A 26604-nucleotide genomic window follows, 5' to 3' on the forward strand; every position below is an offset into this window, starting at 1 on the left:
TTATGATCGAGATTCAATGACTCGGTCATGTTTGCCAGCTCTGTTTGAAACATGCTTTGCACAATGAAATATAAAAATGGAATCTTTTCCTTCCGTCGTGTGGTGTTTGAATAGAGCTACGTATATCCCATCAACACTGCATTATAGGCTTGTGATTCTCAACCCAGTTACCTTTGCACGTTTATATACTATGACTCAAATACAAAACATATTGGATTCTGTAATTTATTTTTTGCGAAAAAAAAAAAAAACAATTACATAATGGCAAATACTACAGGATTCAGTTCAAGTAAAATTTTACATATGCACTTGTAGCCAAATTTATTTTTAATGTTTTTTTACAGATGCACATAGGACTCATCTTCACATTCTAGCAAATCTTGTAATACTGAATCCATTGTTGGTCTTCTGCTCCTATCTTCTTCCACACAAGAAATACCAATCTCAACCATCTTTTCTGCTTGTTTCCTGCTGAACTGCCCTTTTAGTCTTGGATCCAACATATCCTCCATCCATGAATCTTCTCCACATTGAATCTTCCTTTTCACTATCCTCACACACCTAGTCAGCTCTGCCTCTTGCTCCTCACTATCCTCCATTGCCCAATTCGAAAGTCGAATGCCCTTCACTAACTCTAGAATCACCACTCCATAACTGTAAACATCCACTTTGGCAGTGATTGGAAGGTTTAGAGCCCACTCTGGGGCCATATACCCTTTTGTTCCTCGAATTTGAGAGAACATAGAGCTCTGGCTGCCTCTCTGGGTCAACTTTGCTAGCCCGAAATCTGCAATCTTTGCCTCAAAGTTACTGTCTAAGAGTATATTTTCAGGCTTCACATCACAATGTATAACCCATTCTAGACACTCATGGTGAAGATAGGCTAAACCCTTTGCAACCCCTATTGCAACTTTAAACCTTTCTTGCCATCCAAGAAAATTTGGGGGGAACAAGTGCTTGTCTAGTGATCCATTTTCAATAAACTCAGACACCAGGAGTCTGTGTTTATCTTCTGAACAGAATCCCCATATTCTCACTAGGTTCATGTGATTTATTTTACCAATTATGCTTACTTCAGCCCAAAACACATCTTCACCTTGATAAATGTCTGCCAATTTCTTCACAGCAACCACTCTCTCATCTTCCAGAACACCCTTAAACACAGCCCCAGAAGCCCCTCTTCCCAGCTCTTCCTTGAATGTTTTGGTCGCCTTCTTGAGCTCAGCGTACCGAAACATTCTAAATTGACTCGAAATCACATGATATCCATCTTCGATAGGAGCTCTAGCGTCATGTCTTCTGAAAAGTAACCACCAACCTGAAAGTATGAAGAGAATTTCAACTGCACCAGCCGCAGTAGCAAACCAATACAGATATGTCCATCTTACCCTTTTACTAGTAATGTCATACATTGAAGCAGAACCCATTTTTTGGGCCTCAGTACTCTTACATGTATCCAGGGCATTGAGCCTGGTGACTAGTAATGGTGTTTCCACACTCACAGGCATTCTCAAGTATATACTGCCCACAAAATCTGGAGACTTGTAGCCATTGAAAAGAGCACTTTTGGTGTAACACCACCCTTCCCCATTTAGCCTATAGCTAAATGCCACACACCGGCAATCCCCCAAGCAGAGCTGTCTGCAATGATCAATTGAAACTGCTACACTATAATTGAGATCAAATCCATAGAAATCTACTTGCGGAATCTGCACAAATTTCTCCTCTTGGGACTTCAAGCATGTACGCTTGAACTTAGGCTTGCAGCCCAAGTTCAAGTTACTTGCATCGACTACTTCATAGCCAGGAGGACATGAACACTTTGGCCCTGGTGTATATATACAAATCCCATTTTGCCCACATATCCCATGAACCTTACAAAGCTCCACCATAGCTTGCCATGTGATTATCCACAATCCTGTTGAGCTATTAAGACTATAAAGTCTTAGATTTCCATCATAATCCATTGTCAACCTCCTTTTCACTCTCAAACCCATGTCAAAAGCACTAAATTGCAGTTCATCACTAGACGAAAAACTACCAAGTTCATCTAAAACAGCAACTCTACTACTATTATAAGCATTTCTACCATTCTGAAACACACTATAATCAAGGTCAGGCCAGTACAAGCTTGAAATATCAGGACCATCATACATCAACTTCAAAACATTATCATTATCAAAATAGAAACTAAAATAGCCAGTACCAAAATCCCCTCTTCCCAAATTAGAAATCAACTTATTGCTCTTTCTAAAGTGTTGGTTTGGGAGCAAAGTATCAGTAGGAAAATCAAAGCTTTGCCATAGAATTTTACCACTAGGGTCCTTCAGAACAAGGTTGCCAGAATCCAAAAGCTCAGCTCTTTCAGCAACAGTACTGGTACTCGAGTTGGTGCTGCTCTTCCAGATGATGGCTCCATCTACATCAGTCAAGACCATCGAGCCATCTCGGCTCAGATAGACTCTAGACCCCAAGCCATTGACTGGCTTGTCCCTGTTGGCCATCCAAACAATGGTCCTGTCTTTTGATTTTGTGAACCAAATTGAGAACCAGTAGGCATTTGTGCCAACCCCATGAAACCCACAGGTGAAAGACTTGTCTGGTGAGGTTAGGAAATCTGAATCATCCTCCACTGAAAGAGAAGATCCTCTCTTCAGACTACTTAGGGTTTTTGCAGTTGCAAAACAGAGAAGACATAGAAAGGAGACTGAAAAAGCTCTGTACTTCATTTTTGCTGAAGGGTTTTTATGTTTGTGAACTACTGAGTACTGACTCTGTTTATATACACTAGAAGGAGGACAAAAAGTCATCAATGGTTATCATTTCTGTTGTCTTCATAAAAGAAAATTTGGAAGGGGTCACTTGTGTTTGGATCTTCTACGCTATTAGTGCCATTCATGCATAGATTAGATTGTTTTTATGAGGTACTTCATGTGTGCCACACTGGCACGTCTTAGGTATAAGCATAAGGGTCCAAATTATGTACTTGATAGTGATTAAGATTCTCAAAGATCTTCCATTCTTATATATTAAGAAGTTTGCGAGAGTTCCGAGGTCAAATGAGAGCAGAGCACACAAAGATCTTAGCAGAGTTTAATGATATGTATTATATTAATTTCACCAGAGAGATGCTGGTTTCCAGCGAGTCATCACATGGTGCACGAGTGTTCTTTCGTTTTCTATTCCACAATGTGGCCTTACGATTTCACCGCCGTTTATTTTTCGATCACCATGTACAAACAATTTCCGTAAGAAATCAATTAAATTAAAAATTACATGGTAATATGATTTAAGTAATCACAACGAATTGTCATTATATGATTAATTTTTCTAACTTAAAAGAGAGGGAATCCAACTTGCGATATCACCTTCCGTGAGAGGTTGCTTAGAATGTTAATATACCTCTTGGTTCTTAGAACAAGTTCGTAGTCAAGGAAGAAAAGGACATTATGTAACATTACCGGCCTGTACGAATCGTTGTGCTTTGGTCAATGTAATACACAAATATGAATGTGTTTCATCATTATTAATTATTTATTATGCCTAGGAAGATAGGTGAAGTGGATGATGGAGACTCCAATATCCACAAGGACCCTACCAATACCCTAGGAAGATGGGCTTGTATGGACTTCCAAGTCAAGAAGTTGATTGATAACAACTATTGCACCCAAAAATCCTATAAAGTACAAATACCGTCCAGTTTCACGTATGGGGTCTGGTGAGAATTCGGCTTATTGTTCCAACTTCCAAGTACAACAAAAGAAGGTTCTTTTCTTCGGTCGCAAAAAGGGGTCTTTAATCTTTGAAATAAAAGAATGACGAAATCTACGTGCAAATCAATGGGGGTTGAAAATGAAAGAATGATCGTAAAATGTAAACAAAACAAAAATGAAAAGAATGACAAACTCTACATGAAAATGAAACCTGTTATATCACGTACTATTTAATTGCCTACCCTCATAAAAATAATAATAATAAAATGGAACACTCTTATGAGGACCAATTTTTGTTAGCAAGAGTATACTATTCAAAAATAAATAAATTACTTTCGCCGACATGTTAATAGTTGGTAAAAATCTCAAAATAAAAATAAATAAATAAACGAACCTTCACTGATGAAATTTTACAGCAAAAGGTTCCCATCAAAAATAAATTAAAAGGAAAAGTTTTGTGCCAAACAAAATTTCATTGTCCAGACCATACTATTCTTTTCTTTTCTTTTTTTTTGGTGCGGTAAGACCATACTATAAAAAATGGGAAAATTATAAAGCATTTTTTTTCAACAAATAATTAGTCAGTTAAAACCTCCCAGTTAAAAAGAGATGAATTTTTCTCGATGAAATGTAAACCTATTTACAATGTAGCCTCTCTAAAATTATACATTTATAATAGAATTGTGATATTTAATATGTACGAGTAGTATTGTAGTAGGTTGCTAAACTAGTTTTTTTTATCTATATGTAATTATAATTGTACTGTATATTGATAATGTAATTATAATTGTACTGTATATTGTAATTATAATTGTACTGTATTGTAGTAGGTTGCTAAACTAGTTTTTTTTAAGTATTATTATTATTTTTTATGGTTGGAACCCAGTTGAATTGTCATTGTTCCACAATATATAGATCACTCGACCTTGACTAACTCAAACCTGACTAAATGGCGTACAAGTTGAATTCGGTAGCACCGTTTGAGTAATACTAGTCTTACCCAAGGTTTCAAGTTTCGGTTTCGATTTCGGTACTTCAAATTTAAGGAAATTTCGGTTAAAAATAAAGAAATTGTTGTAGGAGAATGAATTGTGTGTTTATTATTGATAATAGGAGCCCTTTAAATAGGGAGTTACAAGGTACCCAAAAAGGTAATAGAATCCGATTACAATTGAATACCTAGAACACATTCCTATTACAACTCTAAACCCTAGTTTGTAGAGGCACACATTATGTCGATCTCCTTCAACACTCCCCCTTGTGCCGCTCAAACTTGGTGATGACGCTTTGATTGTTGCCTCGTTAAAAACTTTGCCAGGTAACAAAAACCCTGTGGGACAAAAATAACCCTGGTCGAAGGACAAAAAGAGCACAACACGTCCTTCACTCTTCGAGATCGAACATGTAGACATCATGCCTCCCCCTGATGTCAATATCTCCCCCTGATTGCTACAATCATGGGAGTTCGGATAACTTTCTCAATCCGATGCTCTTCACATGTTTCTCGAATGTGGATTTTGGTAACAACTTAGTAAATAAGTCCGCTACATCATCCTTTAATCGGATTTGGTTCACTTCAATATTTAGAAGTGCTTGTTGTTGCTGATTGTAAAAGAACTTAGGCGATATATGCTTGGTGTTGTTGCCCTTGATGAAACCTAATTTCATTTGTTCAATACAAGCTGCATTATCCTCATAAATGCATGTAGGTTCATCTGTGGTAGACTTCAAACCACAAGTTCCTCGAATGTGTCTAACTATAGACCTTAGCCATATGCATGCTCGCACAGCTTCATCTGGAGCAATAATCTCTGCATGATTTGAGGAAGTAGCAACAAGGGTCTGTTTTGTAGACCTCCAAGATATCGTTGTGCTTCCCATGGTAAAGACATAACCCGTTTGGGAGCGACCTTTGTGAGGGTCAGAGAGATACCCTGCATCAGCAAAACCCATCAAGACATCGTTGTCATTTTGATGGAGGGGAGGAGGAGCACGGAAGGTGGCGTTTTGCCTTGTGGAGTCCGATCCCACACTTCTGTTATTTCTTTTCTCTCTGTAGGGATAAAACAAGCCAATATCAATCGTACCCTTTTAAGTAACGAAAGATTGTCTTTATACCAGTCCAATGGCGTTGCGTTGGCGCGGGGCTATATCCAGCCAACAAGTTCATAATAATTGAGGTGTCCGGTCTTGTATTGTGCTAAGTACAATAATGCGCCTATTGTACATAAGTAAGCACTTCTGCTATTAACACGTCTTCGTCATCATCCCTGGGACGAAACGGATCCCTTTTAGGGCCAAGACTACAGACGACCATGGGAGTGCATTTTTGACTTTATCAAAATGCCTAAGCATCTATTGACACGGTATACAAAACTGTGTTCTCCCAAGGTCCTTCCTCTCAAACTCGGATTTCAGGTGTTCAGTGGTTTTCCTTAACTCACAAGGGTTCCAATTATGTTTATCAACATAAACCGCGACAATTGCAAATCCGGAACTTGTCATGGAAACGCGTGGGCATAGTTCATCATATCCCTTCCCAATCAAGTAGTCACTTTAGTGAGCGTTTCAACCTCGTTGCAAACGTGCTCCATGGTCTAGAGCCACTTGACTTGGGTAAATGAAGTTCACAAGAACCTTCATTATATTCCGTATCTAGATCCCCATAAAGATATGTAGTGACCACATTTGTAAGCTGCATGTTCAGTTATTTGGAAACTACCAAACTGACAAGGTAGTGGAGTATAATGACATCCATTACGAGAGAATATGTCTTCTCGTAGTCGATTCCAGGGCGTTGTGAGAAACCTTGCGCCATAAGGTGAGATTACCATATCTTTTTCTCGTCACGCTATCTAACGAAGACCTATTAATGTCAACAGGTTTTATGTTAGGAGGTGTTGGCATCTCAGGCCCAAAATCCTTCCTCTTCGTTAGTGAATCTAATTCAACCTGGATTGCATCTTTCCATTTAGGCCAATTTTCTCTACGTTGACATTCTTCAACGGAGTAAGGTTCGATGTCATTGGTCTCAATAATTCCACGTCCTCATGTACACTAGTGTAGTTCGTAGAGATCTCTATATTCTCAGGAATTGGTTCTAACATTGAGGCGTCCCCCAACGATGTCTCTTGGACATAACCACAATCCAAAATATTCTCATGAGACGGATTTTGAGTATCAATGATCAATGGATCAAGTTGTGCCAAACTCGCTCTCTTCTTAGGGCGAGAATCCATCGAACCTATGTGTTTCCTACTCTCTCTAGCGGAACCCATGGCCTATGACGCCATTATGCCACCTTTGTGGCGTCACCATACCACCATCCATGGTAGTGGTGCAGTACCCATCTTCTCTGGGTGGCACCATGTCCTCTTGTGGGGACATCAATCCTTGCAGGCATGTTTGCAGCAGGTATATGTGATCTCGTCACTTTTAGGGGATCAAGATGAGACATAGTGGGGACAGACCACGACAATTCCTCTCGTTCCTGTTGAACATTGACGTTCTAATCTCCCCCTAACGACGGGAAGACTGTCTCATCAAAGTGACAATTCGCAAATCCAGCGAAATAGAGATCGCCTGTCAAGGGTTCTACATAGCGGACTTATAGTTGGAGACTCATGTCCAACAAATATATATATGCATTCGTTGCAATGACTCATGTTGATGCGCTGTGGCGGCGCAATTGGTACATGAACCGCACACTCAAATATGCATAAATACGAGATATTAGACTCGAACCCAGTCACTAGCTGTAACGCAAATAAAAGTTGAGTGGCTGCTATGAGTTGTAGACGAATTAGCATAGCTGCATGCGATATTGCATAACCCAAGCGGAAATATTGGTGCGCATTACCAATGTCCGGGCTACCATCGTAGTCATTTAATGGTGGCTTTTTCGCGAGACCAATTGGGTGTGTACATGGGAATACGATACTTGATATCAATACCCAATGATATGCAATAGTCATCGAAAATTGTCGATGTAAACTCTCTAGCATTATCAAGTCAAATTGACTGAATGGGATGATCTGGGTTGTGAGCCCGTAGCCATATGTTATGTGCTAGGAGTGTAGTATAAGCAGCATTACGAGTGGATAATGGCACAACACGTGGCCAGCATGTTTGCGTATCAACCAACACCATAAAACATCTATACGGTCCGCAAGTTGGTTGATCAAATCCATAGAATTCCCTTAGATTCTTTGTAAGAATGGAATTATTTCCTCAATCTCCTTTGCATAGGATGGTCTCAATCCTAAATAACAGGCTTTACAGAACGAAACATGGGCCTTATAATCAACCAATGAAGGTTTTGGTTAAGCCACAATGTCAAAATGGACTTGAGAAGTAGAGAGAGGAGTTTATGGCGTCAATGCCATGTATTTGCCGCAGGGGGTAGGCGGCGCCGGCCATGTGTGGCTGGTCTTGCACAATCATGGCGCCATGAGGCGCATGTGCAGCTCCTCGAACCAATTCTTGGTTCTTACTTTTCTTCGTTCTAAAAATGGATGTCCGTGTGAAGTCTTGTAATACACGGATCATCATGTCACGACTTGGGTGTCCCAAACGGTCATGCCAAAGCTTATATGTGTCAGAATCCCATAAGTCGTCTCTCATGACATGGTTGGATTCAATAGTGGTTTCATACAACCCACTAGAGCGACACATAAGTTTCTCTAATACTCGTTTATGTCCGTAGTCATTAGAGGTGATGCAAAGGAACTCTGTCCATTCTCATAATGTGTTTCCACATGAAAACCATTGGCTCTTATGTAATAAAGTTCGAATTAAATAAGGTATGTCCAAGACATTAAGTAAAAGAATCGACACTTTATTAATAGCCAATGATTACATCAAAGTTTCCAAAGTCTAATCCATAATAAAAAATCAAACTTAGACAAATCGTAGTCACTCAATCCGTTTGGTAACTCCAATCAAATATGACCAGGGAAGTAGAGAGAGATGTTGGTGGAGCGAGGCTCTCTTAAGTACCACATCTCAATTACTTTCCTAGACATCATACTTCATTGGATGAGCCTCATGAGAAAGAGTTAATGCAAATTGTCATTTATTGACTAAGGCATATTGCCATTACATATTTCTTGGAAAATAAAATACTATTCGAAATAAAAATCTGCGGCATTTTGTCTTCATCGCCAGATTTAAAGTCTTTTTGAACTCGATGTCTTGATCACCATGACGCGGCTACCTTCTTAGGTACATTGCAAATTCGGGTCCATTGATCAGACGTTCCATATCAGAAATAGACACCATAAAGAGGATTCTCCCTTGATTGAGGCGCATTGGCGCAATTTGCATGGTTCCTAGGACCAGTGGCGTTGGAAAGTGATGACCATGGCCAACGTTGGCTCCATGGTTTCCAACCCTTCTTCCCTCAAAATCACGGCTCCTACGGTCGCGTGATTGTCGCCTTAGGCAATTACCTTCTCGAGCATTTCGATCGTATGGATCATGACGTCGATGGCGACTTTCTCTAGCCATGGGACGATGCTCTTGATGGCCATCTTGAGGCCTATCAATATCTCTGTTCATAGCTTCAATAAGCTGTTGAAAACTTGTGATCCGTCTTGCATTTATATGAGTCCGAAATAAATCACAGGATCTCATAGCATAGACAGGGAAGGTATTGAGGGTTTTCTCAATCAATTGTTCTTCTGTAATCGTCTTGCCACAGAAGTGCATCATTGCTCTGATGCGGAGGGCTTCCGAATAAAATTGCATGACTGTGTCAAATTCAGAGAAGCGAAGATCTTTCCATTCTGCTTCTGTATTCGGAAGGATGAAGTCACGAACATTGCCATATCGTTCGCGAAGCGCTTGCCAAAGCTTTATAGCGCTATCCTCATTTATGAACTCAAACTGGAGGTCACTATCCATGTGACGTTTCATGAAGGCAAGTGCCCTGGAAATATCTTTCTCAGTTTGAGGGTCTGGAGCTGTTTCTATAGGACAAAGCTCTTGGATTGTATGCAATAAGTCACGAGCAATAAGGTGGAGCTCAACATCCTGAGCCCACGTTAGGTATCTTTTGCCTGCATAATCCAATGGAACAAAATCGAGTATGTTCGAGTTTGACATCCTGAAAAAGGGTGAAACAAGAACGAATTAGTTTCGGAGCTAAACTTCCACGAAAACTAACAATAATAAGATTTCCGAGCTATGCTACCAAGAAATCGATTTCCAAGAATCTCTTTTGGATTAGACCAAACAATGATGTCTTTAATATGGTCACAATTTGATGCTTTATGGACGCTCTTAGTCCAAGCATTATGAACACTCTTAGTTCATACGAACGCTCTTAGTTCGTTTAATTATGAACACTCTTAGTTCATACGAACACTCTTAGTTCGTTAAGCGCGAATCCCCACAATTCCGCTTTCAAAATCATGTTCATATTATACAAATCCTGCAGCAAAATAAAGGAATTTAAAAGACAAGAAAGCAGGAACTTTAATCGTAAAAACTTACTTAGTAATTTAAAGCTTTGCTTCACGATACTTTATACATGCGCGTGTTGATGCAGGCGTGTAGCTAAATTAGGATTGCCGGAATCTGGTCGGAAATTGGCAGTTGGTGGGCTGCTCTTTTCCCTACTTTTTTTTTTCTTTCTTTTTTATCTTTTCGGGCCCAAGCCTGCTCCCCCCTTTTTTTTTCTTTCTTCTTTTCTTCTTTTCTTTCTTTTCTTTCTGGGCCCACTCCTTCCCCTTCTTCTTCTATGCGTCTTCTTCTTCTTCCTTTTGTTTTGTGGTTGTTTTTTTTTCTTTCGCTGGCAGAAGGTGTGCAGGTAGCTTCGGCAGCAGGTGCGCAGGGCAGGCAGGCGGGCTTGCAGGGACGCAAGGCGCTTGCTTGCAGTAGCGGAAGGCAGAAAGCAGCGCGGGCTACTGGGCTTGCGGCTGCAGGCGAGCTGGGCGAGGAACACAGCAAGGACGCAAGGGGCGTGCACGGCTGCAGGTAGCAAGCAGGCGAGCTGGGCAGCTGGGTGTGCGTGCGGCTATGCAGCAGGAAGGTGCAGGGGAGCGTGCGGCTGTGCAGCAGGACGGTGCAGGGGAGCTTTCGGCAGGAGGTTGGAAGATGCGGCAGGGGGCTGCGGTGTGCAGGAGCTGCGGGGGCAGCAGCAGTGCGTGGGCTGGAGGCTGCAGGGAGGTTGCGGCAGATTTTGGTGTTTAAGTTTTTTCTTTTTTTTCGGCTAACCCAGGGCTCGTGCTGATAACGTGTTGTAGGAGAATAGAATTGTGTGTTTATTATTGATAATAGGAGCCCTTTAAATAGGGAGTTACAAGGTATCCAAAAAGGTAATGTAAATTGAATACCTAGAACACATTCCTATTACAACTCTAAACCCTAGTTTGTAGAGGCACACATTATGTCGATATCCTTCAACAGAAATCATATTAATTGCATTTATAAAATGATATTTTTGAATGAAACTTTTACATAGACTAAACTGACCTATAATAAACCTATTTACAATGTAGCCTCTCTAAAATTATACATTTATAATAGAATTGTGATATTTAATATGTACGAGTAATTAACTAGTACTATAGTAGGTTTTTTTTTTTTTTTTGGTCTGATAGTACTGTAGTAAGTTGCTAAACTAGTGTTTTTATCTATATGTAATTATAATTTTGCTATATATTGATAATGTGAATGTGATTTACTTTTTTTTTTTTTATGGCTGAAACCCGGTGTGAATTTTTAAATATATTATGTGTGTAGATATTTCGGAAATTAAGAATTTCGCGGAAATTTTTCGAGAAACTCCTGACGGAAATTATATAGCATATGAATTTCGTTTCGGTACTTCCAAATTACGGAAATTTCGATGAAAATTTCAGTAGTTTCGGAGAAATTTGAAACCTTGCCCATAACAAAATTAAAAAGAAAACTCCATCTACGGTGCAACATGATGCTTGTTTTGCTCCCCCACAGGCTTGTTTTCATGGTTCATATATGTTGCTCCCAATTCGCACGCCAATAAAAGGCAAACATTATAAATGAGAAGGAAGAATTATAACGTTCGAGTGCTTGAAGTGATAGCATTTTCATCTAAACCAAAAACTCTAGAGCTACAAATTCTCTCAGTCACTTGAGCATTCACACTATTCCCAACGTTCAATAACTAAAACGTAGCAAAAGAGTTGTTCCAACAAGTGATGACATTCATTCCAAAACAAACACTCCAACAGCATTTTGGAGCCTTGGCAACAACAAATGCACATTTCATCATTCTTTTAATGACAAATGAAATTACTACATCAACTATTTTGATACAAGTTCCACCACCTTCCCACATTCTCCAATCAAAGAATAGCTGTACAAACAAATTATTATATACAATGTACAGTCAAGCAGTTAAATAAAGTCATTAACAAACTCTACGCTTAACTTTTATAGTTCCTAAGGAGGGCATTGTTGTTCCTCGCATTTCAAAAGAGCCATCCGCTGTGACGTTGAATAACCTTGCCTATTGTTGAGTATACCAATGTACGTTCGAAGTCTATACCTGTCGGAACTGGTCAGGGAAAATGGCGGGTTGAGTATGAGGGATGGTGCTTCCACTAAAAGAAATACCAAGAGACGCACAGCTTTTGAATAAAATACTGCTGCACTGTCCATGTCACCCATAAGCTCATCAACCTGCCATGTGATATATGAATATATGATGGAAAGAAGAAAAAAAAACCAATTTCATAGGGTAATTTGTGTAATATGTAAAGATCTTGATGTAATTTGCACCAAACTCTCCTTTGGAAGTTCAGTGTGGAGGTTATTTGCTCTGTTGTTAGTCATCTGGGGTTTCTAATCAGCTTTACATCTTAGAATCTATTCAAAGACCCATCTAGCTTTTATTAATGCACTCTTCATTGCATACATATCTTAGGTTATGAATTTTGAATGACCAAACTGATACTCTACTAATTGAATAAGACAGCATGGAGAAAAAGAAAAGTAAAAAGAGAAAGGTAGTTCAGACACATGGCAATTGTATGTGGTTTGTATAAGTTGTATCAACTGGTAACCAAAACTCCAGAATTTTGGCTCAGAAGTTTACAATGTCATAAAAAAAATATATATAAAAAAATTTAAAAAAAAAAAGATGATGTTTTTCCTGCAAATTTAATCTGTGTAAAATTTGAAGAATTTAAGAAATGCCAGCCATATGCGGAAAATGAGACGAGAGATTAAGATACTCACACCCCCGTGTCTCCCGAAAACTAGAGCAGATTGAAATATTGTCTCCATTGCATCTGGCATCTCCGTATGTCCTGCAACCATGAGAAAGAAAACTAGCAAGTTTGTTATTGGTTGTACAATAAAACAAAAAGTGCCCCGGTTTCTTAACATATTTGGCGAAGATAACAAAATATGTATATGTTTGCATGTCAATTAAAGAATCCAAGAACGAGTTGACCTTATTTCATGAGGCATAAGACAAGCCAATAAAACTAGCTCAGTAAGAAAGTCACTAATCTCCAGATTATAACCACGCAAAACAATGCTTGATCTTAAGGATGCTACATGAAAAACAAGAAACACCAGAGAAAACATGTGAAAATTAAATCCATACCAGGATCAATGGCCTTTGCTAGATCTTCTGCATGCTCAACCTCCCGCAGAAATTCCCTCTCAATCTGTGCAGAAAGATCCTCTGGCCCTTGAGAGTTGACGGCTTCAAGGCATTCCTCAGTATCAGGACTACCATGCTTCTTGCTCGTGCTCCTCCTAATTCTTGTAGTCTCTTGGCTTGGACTTCCTTCCATTGCCGAGGCAGCTTGTGTGTGGCATATGTTAAGTGCTTGCTTCCAAATAGCAAGAATTACAAGCTGAATTGAGAATGCTTCAAGTTGCTTGCCCGCCTCAATCTTTTCAACAAAAAAAGTTAAAAAAAAAAACAGAAAATGTAATGATTTGAAGACACAGGCAATATAAATTACACAAAGAAGCAGAGAAAATACTCTGTTGTCTGCATAAGGCACTTCTAACTACTCTACTCCTTTAAGAAAGAAAAGCGTAAAACAGTTGATAGCACAGGAGGAAACACATGATTTACCTTTTCATGAACTAATTCAGTAATAGCAGACACACACTGCTGCAACGAATTAAGCCTTGTCATGCAGTGTGACGATGGCTGCTCCAAAGCATCAGCCATATCAGTTGAACTCTGACTATCCAAGCTTCCTATGCAACACATGTTATTACTAGCTGCACCCATGATTGGCATTGGGGCACTTGACGAGGTGGTTAGAGATTCTTGCGGAAGACTCTCAGATTTGTATGATGAGTGGCTTGGCTTTGAAGCACTAGCTGAAGTAGAAGACACATCAATAGGAGGTCCAGAGACAAGTACATAATCTTGATCAATCAACTCCATTGAATCCCCAAGTGCTGATGAAAACAAAATAATAAATACTTTATGGTCTATTAAGACATGTTTAAGTGTAACCATATACAGAGATGACAAGGAACATAAGAGAAGTATACCTCTTGAATGAGCATTCACTGATTTTTGGTCCATGGATCCTAGATGGTCATATAGATTTCCAGCTGGTCTATGGCTGTCAAACCTAAGTGTAGAATTTTCTTTACGTGTTGCACTGCCATATCTGAAAGAAGTGCTTGGCGATGCTTCTCGTCTATCAGCTTTTGTATCAAGAGAAAATCCATAAGTAGACTTCATCGAGGGCCTCCTCCTTGAAAAAGAAGGGCTCCCCTCAGGACCACTAGAATCGTCATCCAAAAGAAAAGGCATACAATCCTCCTGAGAACTTTCTTCCATGTTCCTAATGGCACTGCTAACAGATATAGGAAATCCGTCTCCCATCCGTGAGCCCCTCCTACTCCTGTGTCGCGAAGGATCCTCTTAAAACATGAGAAATATATCAAGTCAAAACCAGAAAGAAAAAATTCTATGCTTCACTTACCTTGATGAATTCTCTAGGGGCTTCTGAGCAAGATATGGGTGATTAAAGAATTCTTCAAATGTTAATCGTTCCACTGTAGACACAATGTGAAAGAAAAGAGTCAGTACTATCAAGTCAAAATTCGTTAATGAATTATAGGAGCTCAGTAGATTTCATTTATTCATCGACATCAGTTTTGCCTTTCCTAAATCATATACTATATTCCCTATTGTAAAATAGCATTTTCTTGGATGCTTTTCCATTACTTCATCCAGTGTTAGTTTGGTCTTCCTCTTGAACCTTCCAATCAAACTAAACTAATTTGTCAGTGGTGTATCTAGTGGTTCACTACATATCAATACTATCTGGGCATAATTGCTTGTCCTGTCATTAATAGGTGTCACCGCTAATATTTCCCTAATACAAACATTTTAAATTCCTCTTTTTCACTCAATCCAATTATTGGTCTCAACATACAACAAACAATATTATTGGAGAAAGGAAATCTTCTCAGCTCTCCTATGTTATTCGCTCCACATTTGTATTGTCGAGCACATGTAGGTGCTTTAGCTTATAATCAAGACCACTATGAATGTACGTCAAACTATAAAGCAAATTAGATGCATCTATGGAAAGCATAACTATGAGTACATGCATCTATTCAGATCTTGCATTATGATGATAATGAAAGGTCATTCAAGTCGGAGAAAGTAAAACATGAAGATGGATTGATCAGCCCAACAACATCAACACAATAGACACTCATGGGGCAGCAAAAAATATATCATATATGACCTGCTTCCATCTCTCACACTCCACTGAGAAATCTGGAACTCTGGGAGTATGAAAAGTTAAAAGAAATTCAAGGATGAAGCATTTTGATCCATTTTATTTTTGCCCTAGGCAAGTATTTCACATATGCAAATGCAAATTTACTACGCAAGTCGCAGAATGAAGTACCTGGATTGCGGCGTAACAATTTCTGACATAAATCCTTGCATTCTGAACTCAAATTGTTGTTATCTGAGGGAAACTGCAACTCAGTTGATTTCACAATGTTCTGAAGCAACTGCCAACACATGAGAAAAATAAGGACAAGTTATAGGCATGGAAAATTACTACTTTGGCTGAGGATTAGTACTCATCCTAGGCCCACATTAAATGCTTCACGTTTGCTAAGAGAGGGAAACAGGAAAGAGGGAAAGATTTTGTAATTAAACCTGTATTTGATTGTTTCCTGTGAATGGGGTTTTCCCGGTCACAAGCTGAAATAAAATTGCACCAACACTCCAGAGATCTGCCTGCGTATTCAGTTTAAGGTTAATGGAAAACATTTTGTGCAAGTTGGCCATCACTTGAGAAGAGAAGAAAAAATTTCACCTTTGCATCATACTTTTGAAGTTGCATGATCTCCGGAGCCATGTAAAGCGGTGAACCACACAAAGTTTCAGCAAGGCCGCGAGGTTGCAGAGATCTGCCCACGCATATTAAAAAAAAGGATAAGGGCTGTTTTAAATAGATGAAACACAAGTTTGCTGAAATTAAAGGCAAAAGGATGTGGACAAATTTACCTTGCAAATCCAAAATCTGCAATCTTCAAAACGGAATTGCTGTCATTGGTGGACAGCAAGAGATTCTGTTCCAAGAATGATAAACATTACAAATGAAATGACATACCTACAAAACCTTTTTGCAGAGACAAGATTACTACATATCAAACACTATCCTATGGCATCTCTAGACATCTATTTATTTATACAGTCAGTTAGGGTTGTACTAAGTAGCTAATCTTACACTCTTACAGTTAGGGTTGTACTAAGTAGCTAATCTCAGGCTAAAATAAAACACTTTCTGGTGCCTATGCTAAAATAAGTCGGAATGTTTAAACCCTAACTGTAAGAGTCTTTTTATCCTAGAACTAAGACCAGGTACTTATTTAGGTCATAACAAGAGCAAGGTAGCATAGTTATATGTATGGGTATATATAGTGATTTACGTCTTACCTAACTATGTAGCATGTTATGTTAGCACGGCATACGTCAAAATAGTTAATCAGGTGGAATTTTCTGATTATGTGAAACAAATTAAAGTCTGAAAACATATGATGACGGACTATTTGGCAAGAGATGGTCAACTAACTTAACAGTGATCATTTTGTTGAGCTATATAAGCACTAAGCTAAAGCACCATTGCACATAGAAGTTCTACTCTCTTTATGGTTATAGAATGATCAAATTTTAATCAGATAATAAACAAACCTGTGGCTTTAGATCTCGATGTATAAGATTATTGTCACGAAGCATTTGCAGACCTGCCACTGTAAATAAAACAACCACCTTAACATCAGTACATTACATAAAAGAAAGAAAGAAAGACTTGAATAAGCAAATAGAAAAATTTGAGGCAAACCTAGCTGCTGCATGAAGTGCTTTGCAAGAGCTTCAGGTACTTTTCCATGGCGTTGAATGTACATGGAAAGATCACCTCCCCTGCAATACTCCAGTACAAGATTTATCTTCCCAGGAACCTATTTGAAGAGAGTGTTAGACAACCTTATGACAGGAAAGAAGTAGGAGGGAAAGCTTGAAGGTGATTATCAACAGCTAACTGGAATTAACCTTCTTCCACCCAAAATAGATACAAAGTACAACAGACCGCCGGTTTTTATTTGTCTTACACAGAAGTATGCCCATTAATGAGGAAAAGAACACCGCTAAACATAGATATTTACAATTCCAAATGCCAATTTATCCCAGCTCTCCAATTCAAGAAACTCCTTTCTCAAGGCCACTATGGCAGACATTATCTTAGCTTTTATCGAGCGAACCTAGTACCTAGTACATGGTCCTGGGGAAACCATTTTGACTTTAATACTCACATTTCTACATGTGTTGTCATCTAAAGAAAGCCTCTAGCCCGAATAGCTCGAACTTCATATTCTTATCGAATGCCACAAGAAATGCAAATGTTTCAATGCACCATACACTAAGCCCTGGAAATCAATGCCCTAATTTCAGATAGTAAATACTAACTTTACCTGCCAAGCTTTCCTAAACAATCGCTATCACCTTCAACACTTCAACTAGCTTCTAGAGAGAGACTTTTCTTAAGTTTGAATTTTCCAAATTTGCAGCTAAAACTAAAATCCTGAATATCCTGGAAACTACCCAATTTTTCAAAATCCCCAAAGCTCTGGATACTCTTTCCCTCCATAAATTCAAGGCTCAATAAACCAAAACAGAAATTAAATTAACAAAATTCAAAACCACGAACCTCAATTATATCATGCAACCGAATAATATTGGGATGGTTAATCTTCTTCAATATGAAGATCTCCGACATTAAACTCTCCTGCAACTTCTTGTTGAGCCGGCCCGTCGCGATCTCCTTGATCGCCACCTCGGTCCCATGGGCTCGGTGCCGCGCGTGCCAGACCACCGAGAACGAGCCCGACCCGATTTGCCGGCCCACTATGTAGTCCCCGACGACCCGTCCTCCCCTCCCGGACCCCTGAGCCATTTTCTACACAAATCCTAGGGCTCCGAACCCGAAACCGGCTCCGAATAGCGAAATTGAAGCTCCGAAAGAACCTCCCCGGACCTCGAATTTAGATCTCCGGTGGACTTTCGGTTGAATTTGATAGAGAGAAATAGAGGAGAGGGGAAAAAATGGGAAGAGATTAATGGAAGGAATTTCCTTTTGTTTAACGTGGAGAAATTATTAAGGAGATTATTACAATAATTTAAACTAATATTATGGTGTGTGATAATCGTGATTAGTGATAATGATTGAGATTAGTGGGGATGGCGTCCAAGTACAGGGAGGGAATTAGAGGGGATTGAAAATGAAAGAGAAAACGTGGACCTACAGGGGGGGGGGGGGGGGGGGCCGGGCGGTGATACAGTGTGGTTGGGTCTAGGGTGGACCGAGCATGTGACGTGCACTACAACTGTGTTGTCTACCAAAGAGTCGAAGATGTAACAGGTGGCGAGCGGGGATTGGTTGGGGTTATTTCCTCTGGTGAGGTAGGTCGTGATGGGATGGACCAGGCCCAATAATGTCATGGTTTGACGACGTCCGGCTATTATTGGTTTTACTGTCGTTTTGTCTGATTCTCCTGGAATTACAGTACTTAATAATAGTTAATTTACACCTTTGTATGGATGGAGTAGTAATTTTTTTTATCTTTTTTTTTTTTTTGAAATTAATATTTTTATCTTTATGATAACTTATTATGATTTTATGGGCATCTTTCTCATGAAGCACAAAAGTGTTTTTGCCTTAAATTAAGTTTGAGAGAAACCCTAATCTCGACGGCGGCTGCCATTTGAGAAACCATTCTCGTCCGGTGGCGGCCCTGGCTACTCGGCTAGCCTTGGCCTCACTGACGCCACGCGATTTTGCTGCCGGACAGGGACTGATTACGATAGCTTCAAGTGTTCCCTTGTGTTTGGTGTTGCTCAAGCTCCTGGGCGGGAGGTGTTTGGTTTCGGGTGTGGATGCAACATCTCTGGGAGGTGGTTGTTCTCGTTTTGATGGTGGCTCGGATTGACAGCGCGGCTCGAAATCGGAGGTGATGTGGATCGGAGTCGCCGAAAACGGAGCAGGTTTGTGGTAGTGTTGCTTATGGGCAGCGAGGTCATCGTGATTTGGGTCGTGGAGGCGGAGTTTCATCGCAATTTGGGTCGTGGCGGTCTTGGTTCGGGGAGGCGAAATTATGGCGGTGCTGTCACGGTGGCGACGCGGCGCTGGGATGGTTGGTGGTCTGGAGGTGGAGGTTGCATCCTGGGCCTGCCGATCCTTGAGTGGGCCTTCTCTTGGGCTCCCTTGGACTGCACAAGTTTTGGGCTGGGGTTTTCTTGGCCCATACAATTTCTTTTTGTTTTAGGGATACTATGTTAGTAGTTTTTACTTTCAATAATTCCCTGAGTTTTCAGGGATCTATGCACTTGATGTGTCTATAGTGCCTCTGGAGTAGTACTAAAGGAGGATTTACGCTAGTCTCTACGAATTTAATGTATAATGAGTGGACCTATTTCTATATATCACCGTGTGTACTACCACACCTTCTTGATATGTCTAGTTGAAGGCAGCAGAAGGGTATGTAATGGTCATTCTGACATGCGATGAATACTATTGACACCCGTTTTGGGTTTGATTCAAAAAAAAATTAAAAAATAATGATTTTATGGGGCTCACTCCGATGAGTACTTTATAATAGGAATTCATTGAGGACTTTCAAATTTGACTGTTAGATGAGTATATTAATAATTTAAATATTAATGTCTAATTTATTTTAACGGTTAAACTTAAAAGTCTTGAATGAGTCTTTATCATTAGGTACTTTTTATAAACTCTCATAATTTATCATGAATTTACTCATTGAAAATAAAGAACTATTGCTCACAATATCTTCGTGAGACACAATACCTAGTCATATATGCATTTGCAGCTAAAATTATATTCTATAGGGACATACAAACACTACACTATGTATTTTCTGAATTTAATTCTCAACTCTCACTGAAATTCAACTGAAAATAAAAATAAATAGAGTGTAAACGATGATTTTACTCTTTAAACTCGTAAAGTCGTAATAAATGAATTACTTACGGTAAGACTGTACTGGGTCAAAAAAATTAATTATGATCTCTATATCTTAAAAGTTGTTACTTCCGGAAAGATTAGTGGGCCATTGACATTAACGTCAAAACTTAACTTCAAGTTGGGCAGTTGGGTTGAGTTTGTTGACCATTCTCCATCGTACGGCGCTCATCCAAGTATATATACAGGTGCTCCGCGACTTAACCACTGTAAAGTTTGATATTAAATGTTTTACATTAATCACTTTACCAAATGTATGGGTGGTGTAGTTGGTTATCACGTTAGTCTCACACACTAAAGGTCCCCAGTTCGAACCTGGGCTCAGACATTAAGTTCTTCTATTTTTTCACTTTTTTGACAAAACTTACTTTTTTTTTTTTAATTTCTTCTGAAAAAACTTGCCAAATCCATTTAGTCAAGTAGCATAAGTTTCCTCTTTTATTTCTTTATTTTTAAAACAAAACTTTATTTCTTCTAAAAAAAAAAAAAAAATTGTTCAGTACTATTAGATCTGGTGGTATAAATCTTCTTTTCATAAGTGAGACTAGCATTTCTCCATACATATTTTGCATGTGCAAGTTATTATTTTTTTTCAGAAAAATAAAAAAGAAAAGAATATGGAAGAGAGAAAAGTGGGTTGTGGACTGGTGGTCACTTAAATTTTTATTTTTAATAAAAATACATTTTGTAAATGTCTTAATTATCCTTGTGATTTAATTCATTTTCAAGGTGTTTATTAACCTCTCATCTTTTTTATGCTGATGACAGTTTATTGTTCCTCGTAGCAGATCAAGATACACCACAGGTTTTGCAAAGTATTTTCCAAATTTATGAAGATGCTTCAGGGCAGCAAATCAACTTCCATAAATCTGCACTTTCTTTTAGTCCAAACATTGAAAAAGCATATCGGGAATATTTACAAGATTTCTTGGGGATTCCGGTGGTTGCTTGCCATGGGAAATATCTTGGTTTACCTACACTTGCAGGTAGGGAATAAAGGCTACTTTTCAAATCAGTTCGTGATAGAGTGTGGCACAAACTAAATGGGTGGAAGGAGAAATTACTTTCTCAGGCCGGGAAAGAAGTGCTATTGAAATCAATGGTTCAAGCCATTCCTTCTTATTCAATGGGTGTTTTCAGACTGCCTTTATTTATGAGTCGTAAACTTTCTAACATGACAGCCAAATTTTGGTGGGGGAAAAAACATGGAAAGAAAGGTGTTCATTGGCTCCGCTGGTCTGCACTTTGCCTTAGCAAGTTGAAGGGTGGCCTGGGCTTTAGAGACTTTGTGGACTTTAATCAAGCACTTCTTGCAAAACAATGTTGGCGTCTGTTCTCTATGCCAAATTCTTTGGTGTCTCAGGTCTTCAAAGGAAGGTATTATCCTCACACTTCTCTACTTTCAGCACCAGTTGGCAGATCAAGTTCTTTAATTTGGAGGTCCCTGTTATGGGGACGAGATTTGTTGGTACAAGGTTTACGGTGGCGGGTAGGGGATGGGAAATCAATTTCTATCTATCATGATGCTTGGATACCAATTGAACACTCTTTTCGTATTTTGTCTCCTCCAAACTTACCTCTCAATTCTATGGTTTCTGATCTGAGCACATTGGAGGGTAGTTGGAATCTTGATGTAATAGCTCATTCTTTTTGGGAGGTTGAAGCTGCTGTTGTTTTCTCCATTCCGTTGCCTTCACTTCCTTTTCCTGACAGGTTGTGTTGGCATTACACTAAACAAGGTGTGTACACGATTAAAAGTGGTTACCATCTGACCCAATCTCTTCGTGCAAAAGTGGAAGGAGATGTGGGTTGTTCATCCCACCAAGAGAACTCAGTTTGGAGATTGGTATGGAGGCTCAAAATCCTAGCCGGTGCAAAGGTGTTTTTGTGGAGAGCACTTCATGATATATTACCAACTGTTGTTAACCTTCACAGGAGACATTTGCTTTCTTTCCCCATCTGTGCACGCTGCAACATGGCTCCAGAAACCACTCTCCACGCTCTTTGGTCTTGTAAGAAAGTCAAGCAGGTTTGGTATCTCTCTCCATTTCGTAATGCTATTGGGAGTTGGAAGAATGGAACCTTTTTGGAGTTATTCATTTATGCTACATCTATCTCTTCAATGTCTGAGTTGTCTTTTATTGTGATCATGTGTCGACGATTATGGCAAAACCGTAATGAAGAGTACTTTCAATGTAAATTTATTAGCCCTCAGTTAATCCACTTCCAAGTTCAACATCAGGTGCAAGAATTCGTTGCTGCAATTCTACCTCCCCCTCTTGGTTCATCTGCATCTACTGCTGCTACTATTGAACATTGGGTTAAACCTCTCTTTCCTGACTTGAAACTTAATGTTGATGGTGTGGTTGATTTAAAGGCTGTTTTACGCGGTTTGGGGGCAGTGTTAAGGAATGATAGAGGTGAGATGATGCTGGCAGTTTCTAAAGGAATGCAAGGTCGGTTCACTCCCAAGGCTACTGAATTATTTGCTGCAATATTGGGGCTGCAAGCTTGTATTGAGGCAGGTTTCCAATCTTCTTCTTTGATGTTGGAAATGGATGCATTGGAGGTGATCCATGATTTACATGAAGAGGAAGACAACATGTCTATGGAGGGTGCTCTTATAGAAGAAGTGAAGACTCTTTTCCGCTCCAGTTATTTGTACTTATACCCCTAGAAAATGTAATCAGGTAGCGCATATTTTAGTTAGGAAAGCGCTTTTGTTTCCTGCATTTCAGGCTTGGGTAGAGGATGGACCTCATTGGCTATCCGAAGTACTTATATCCGATGTAAATATCTCAATTGCTTAGTAAATGCAATTCTCTTTTCTCAAAAAAGGTGTTTATTAATCTTCTAAGGTCAATTCTGTCAAAATTTTAGATTTTGGCTAACAAAGCCTCTTCTTTTAAGAATAGTATAGATTTTAGAATTTTATGACAAAACTTTATAAACACTTTTATGACAAAACTTACTCTTTTTTTTTTAAATTTTTTCTAAAAAAACTTGTCTAATCCATTTAGTTAAGTAGCATGAGTTTACTTTTTTATTTCTTTATTTTTAGGACAAAACTTTATTTCTTCTAAAAAAAATAATTTATCTAGTACTATTTGATCTAGTGATATAAATCTTCTTTTCATAAGTGAGAGGTCGTGAGTCAAACTCCTGAAATATTAGTATTTATGTGATAAACAAAAATAAAAAATAAAAAATAAAAAACGAAACTCCATTTCTATTTTTTTATTTTTTCACTTTTATGACAAAACTTGGGCGAGTGAAGCAGAGACCAAAACCAAAAAGATCAGTTCTTTCCTTGGCCTCAAACCAGATCACACACCACCATCCTCCAATCCCTTCCCTTCTTTTTCCGACGATTCTCTTATTCAACGTTTCGCGCTCTCTCTCTCTCTGCCCTCTTCCCGCAACGACTGCGTTTTAGCTAGGGTTTCGAACCAGAAATGGATTGGGGCAACGTCACGGCGGAGGATCTGGTCGACGCTCTCCGCGAAGTGGACTGGTCGTCTCCGCCGCGCCCTTTCTCGGAATTCTTCTCCAGGTTCACAGTCCCCAGATCCTCTTCCAAATGGAACAGCCGCCTCAAATGCAATCTCTACTAGTACCATCCTCATCTCTCACTTTCCAATTTGCTTTCCCTCGCCTCTGAATCTTCAATTGAATTTTTGTTCTTCGTTGAAAGATTTGTGCGTTACTGTATTAGAGATGTTTGATGCTGATTATGATCATGATTCCAAGATTCAAATATTTCAGCTGATTTTATCGTTGAATTTGTATCTGTTTCGAGCGTTGGATTTGATGAAATGTGTTTATGCTTTTGCAGCTACAGAACCAACTACTTCCTTTTGATTGTTACGATTCTCGGTGAGAGCAAAGCAACTTTAATCTCATGGCTTCTCTATGTGCGTGGTGATGATTTTTAACTCTTCATTTTCGACTGCAGGCTTGGCTTTTCTAACGAGGCCTCTTGCAATTGTTGCTGCCTTTCTGACGGCACTCAGCGTTGCTTTTCTGAATGACAGGTAAAACACCTAATTCTACTGTGTTTCTTGCGGCGTGCATATGGACACAACCCCAAATGGGGATCTGCTTCATGTACTATTCTTGCTATTTCTAGTTTGGATTGATTAGACATGCTTATCTGTATCATTTGTCAATGCGTGTACGCCAATTTAATAACTAACTATCACAATGTGAGTCAGTTTTGGTCCTGTATCTTTTAAGGAGTTTTGAGGCATTAATTTGAACAAATTGATCTGTTCAGAAACATTAGACTGCAAAAATAGTTCCTTAAATAGATGAGGAAGCATGTAATGAAAAAAAATGGTACATTGGTTTAATATTTTCATAATTTGTGGTCTGGGGAGTTGATTTCTTTCAAAGATGCCACCGAAATTCTGAAATTTCGGTTAGGGATCATTTAAAATCCCAGTTTTTCCTGGAATGCTTCATTCATCAAGCTGTACTAGTCTCCCCACGTGCATAAACGCCAATCCGGATATTTTCTTGTAGCACAGTATATAAACGATTTTTTTTTTCTTTTCCCTTTCTGTCTTTCCTCTCCTGAATGGAACGTGGTCACCCATGGTTGAGAAAGCATCTTTCTTTTAATTTATTTTCAATTAGACTTTTTTTTTTTTTTACACAATTCTACCCTTGTTTTGCCGGTAGTTTTGAAAAGTTAACCAGTTTGAAGGTTCTGGCTTAATCAATATAGATGATGCCTTATTTACTTACTGGTGGCCATCTTTCAGTTAATCCAAAATATTGTCATTAAGTACTATTGCTACAGCTTTGCAGGTACTTTTAGTGAGAAAGTAACAAGATCTGTGAGGCAATTCTCTCCACATTTAGCTGCAAAGATGAGACCTCCTCTTACGTAAGCAAACTCATCATTGGATCTGTTATCTATGTGTTCAGTGTAGTTGCTTCTTTAATTGTTTATTTATTTCCAGGCCTGTAATTCGTGGACGTCCTTCAGCCAAGAGAGCAATATTCATATGTGGTCGGCCTCGTTGGGTGTTTGTCTTGATATTCTCTTCTGGTAATTAAACCTTGAAGGCAAATTCTTCTTTTCTTTATTTGTTTTTGGAGTATTTAAAGAAAGCTATTTGTGACTTCAATAAAGTTTCACTGTTTAATAAGTATCTATCTTCTTTGTGTAGTGAGTTTCATCCTGTGGTTTGTTTCCTGTGGTCTCTTAATTGTCGCATGGGCACTCTCCTTTGGACTTCTTGGTATGTTACTTCCACAAAAGTACTTTCAGAAAAGTTTCATTTATTTGCCTCGCATGTTGTGTGCGCCTTTCTGATTGACTTCCTCTCTTCTCAGCCACTTTACTGCATGCAAGCTTCAGGACACCCAACTTGAAAGCACGTCTGAACACATTCCGCGAGGAATTTCGTCAAGTTTGGCGCAACTATAGTGAGCTGTAACTTACCTGGAATTTCTATGATGTGAGTGAATGCTGCTGCTGCTTTGATACTGCTAGTGCTTGTGCTCTTGTTGGTTTGCAGTCCTATACTTGCTGTTAATGCTATACTTTTCTACTTTGCAGCTGCTAATGTATTCACTGAAATAAATGTCAAGCTAAAAATGATGAATTAACATGGTATTTTGTCTGGTTTTTTGCAGCAACAGTCTTTGCTTCTGTTAGGAATTGTGCTATTGATTGTGAATCTCATACAAGTTGTGATTTGGAGCTTGAGCTTCACTACAGCTGCTATAAAATAATCTTGGCTGGACTGGAATTCCTAGGTAAAAGCTGCCTACCTCTGAAGATCACCAGTGGGATGTAAATCGTCATGAACTCCTGTTTCTGTAAAGCAAATTGTTCCATTTCACAATCCATATTTGTAGGAAACATTGAAGGATCTTATGTGCAGTAGTGTTTAACATTCTTAGAATATATGGGCGGTGTCTTTTAAGTCCCTCTGCTTGTTTTTATGTTGCTTTGAATAGAAGATAGTGATTTAGTTGCATGAGTTCTACATTCCCTGGTTGAATTATTCCCATAATGATACTGTACATGGGTTTAAATTTTATTTTTATGTTTGGTGAGCATAGAAAGGCTTTTCATATATTTCGTAAAGTCAATTCATGAGCATAGACTCCATGTTGACCTGGTGCTATATTTCTTGGGGGAATTTGATTCCCTTGCTTGGTGCTTGGCTTTGTTTTAGGAAAATGCTAGAAGTTTCTTTTCACCATCCCGGAATAAAGTTTCTTTCTAAAGGGAGGAAAACTACTGCATCCTTCGTATGTGAAAAGCAAGATGATGCCTTTCTTTCACCTTCTTTTTAGATAGACTTTCATTGGCCAAAACCAGGATATGACTTTCACCT

The 26604-nt window shown here is 39.0% G+C and overlaps 3 protein-coding genes and 1 non-coding gene across 5 annotated transcripts; 2 read left to right on the plus strand and 2 right to left on the minus strand.

The window, feature by feature from the left end:
• Positions 1 to 209: 209 nt before the first annotated feature.
• On the minus strand, positions 210 to 2862 carry LOC133719727 (putative receptor protein kinase ZmPK1). Its single transcript, XM_062145892.1, has one exon. It carries the CDS (start codon positions 2808 to 2810, stop codon positions 339 to 341), a length of 2472 nt encoding a protein of 823 aa, XP_062001876.1. The 5' UTR covers positions 2811 to 2862; the 3' UTR covers positions 210 to 338.
• A 9084-nt stretch (positions 2863 to 11946) lies between these two features.
• Positions 11947 to 18463, minus strand: LOC133719693 (serine/threonine-protein kinase ATG1c-like). 2 transcript variants are annotated; one of them, XM_062145862.1, is made up of 13 exons: positions 17918 to 18463; positions 17054 to 17171; positions 16903 to 16961; positions 16216 to 16280; positions 16025 to 16118; positions 15865 to 15945; positions 15605 to 15713; positions 14666 to 14738; positions 14226 to 14584; positions 13795 to 14129; positions 13312 to 13606; positions 12939 to 13030; positions 11947 to 12380 (listed from the first exon to the last, which is right to left on the minus strand). In XM_062145862.1, exons 1-13 carry the CDS (start codon positions 18161 to 18163, stop codon positions 12141 to 12143), a joined length of 2166 nt encoding a protein of 721 aa, XP_062001846.1. In that variant the 5' UTR covers positions 18164 to 18463; the 3' UTR covers positions 11947 to 12140. The 2 variants fall into 2 exon arrangements, with proteins under 2 accessions (XP_062001846.1, XP_062001847.1); XM_062145863.1 differs by having other exon boundaries at positions 12939 to 13009; positions 17918 to 18461.
• Positions 18464 to 20502: 2039 nt separating this feature from the next.
• Positions 20503 to 20576, plus strand: TRNAV-CAC (transfer RNA valine (anticodon CAC)). The gene has a single exon. It is a non-coding gene; the product is annotated as a tRNA-Val (tRNA).
• Positions 20577 to 23498: 2922 nt separating this feature from the next.
• LOC133719694 (PRA1 family protein A1-like) lies at positions 23499 to 26239 on the plus strand. The gene is made up of 8 exons (XM_062145864.1): positions 23499 to 23861; positions 24084 to 24124; positions 24204 to 24282; positions 25053 to 25139; positions 25216 to 25304; positions 25426 to 25497; positions 25592 to 25716; positions 25895 to 26239. The coding sequence occupies exons 1-7, from the start codon at positions 23704 to 23706 to the stop codon at positions 25693 to 25695; spliced, it is 630 nt and encodes a 209-aa protein (XP_062001848.1). The 5' UTR covers positions 23499 to 23703; the 3' UTR covers positions 25696 to 25716; positions 25895 to 26239.
• Positions 26240 to 26604: the final 365 nt, after the last annotated feature.

Source organism: Rosa rugosa, chromosome 7, assembly GCF_958449725.1.
Source record: "Rosa rugosa chromosome 7, drRosRugo1.1, whole genome shotgun sequence".
In the NCBI taxonomy this organism is placed as follows: Eukaryota; Viridiplantae; Streptophyta; class Magnoliopsida; order Rosales; family Rosaceae; genus Rosa; species Rosa rugosa.

What these genes read in the sequence shown, in the direction of transcription:
- LOC133719727 (XM_062145892.1), bottom strand. Translation starts at nt 2,810, where the DNA reads ATGACTTTTTGTCCTCCTTCTAGTGTATATAAACAGAGTCAGTACTCA.
- LOC133719693 (XM_062145862.1), bottom strand. Translation starts at nt 18,163, where the DNA reads ATGGCTCAGGGGTCCGGGAGGGGAGGACGGGTCGTCGGGGACTACATA. An exon ending in AGCAAAGGCCATTGATCCTG is followed by an intron (nt 13,031 to 13,311) that starts GTATGGATTTAA and finishes CAAACTTGCTAG; the next exon opens with TTTTCTTTCTCATGGTTGCA. An exon ending in TTTTCGGGAGACACGGGGGT is followed by an intron (nt 12,381 to 12,938) that starts GTGAGTATCTTA and finishes ATCACATGGCAG; the next exon opens with GTTGATGAGCTTATGGGTGA.
- LOC133719694 (XM_062145864.1), top strand. Translation starts at nt 23,704, where the DNA reads ATGGATTGGGGCAACGTCACGGCGGAGGATCTGGTCGACGCTCTCCGC. An exon ending in CTCAAATGCAATCTCTACTA is followed by an intron (nt 23,862 to 24,083) that starts GTACCATCCTCA and finishes ATGCTTTTGCAG; the next exon opens with CTACAGAACCAACTACTTCC. An exon ending in TTTGATTGTTACGATTCTCG is followed by an intron (nt 24,125 to 24,203) that starts GTGAGAGCAAAG and finishes TTTCGACTGCAG; the next exon opens with GCTTGGCTTTTCTAACGAGG.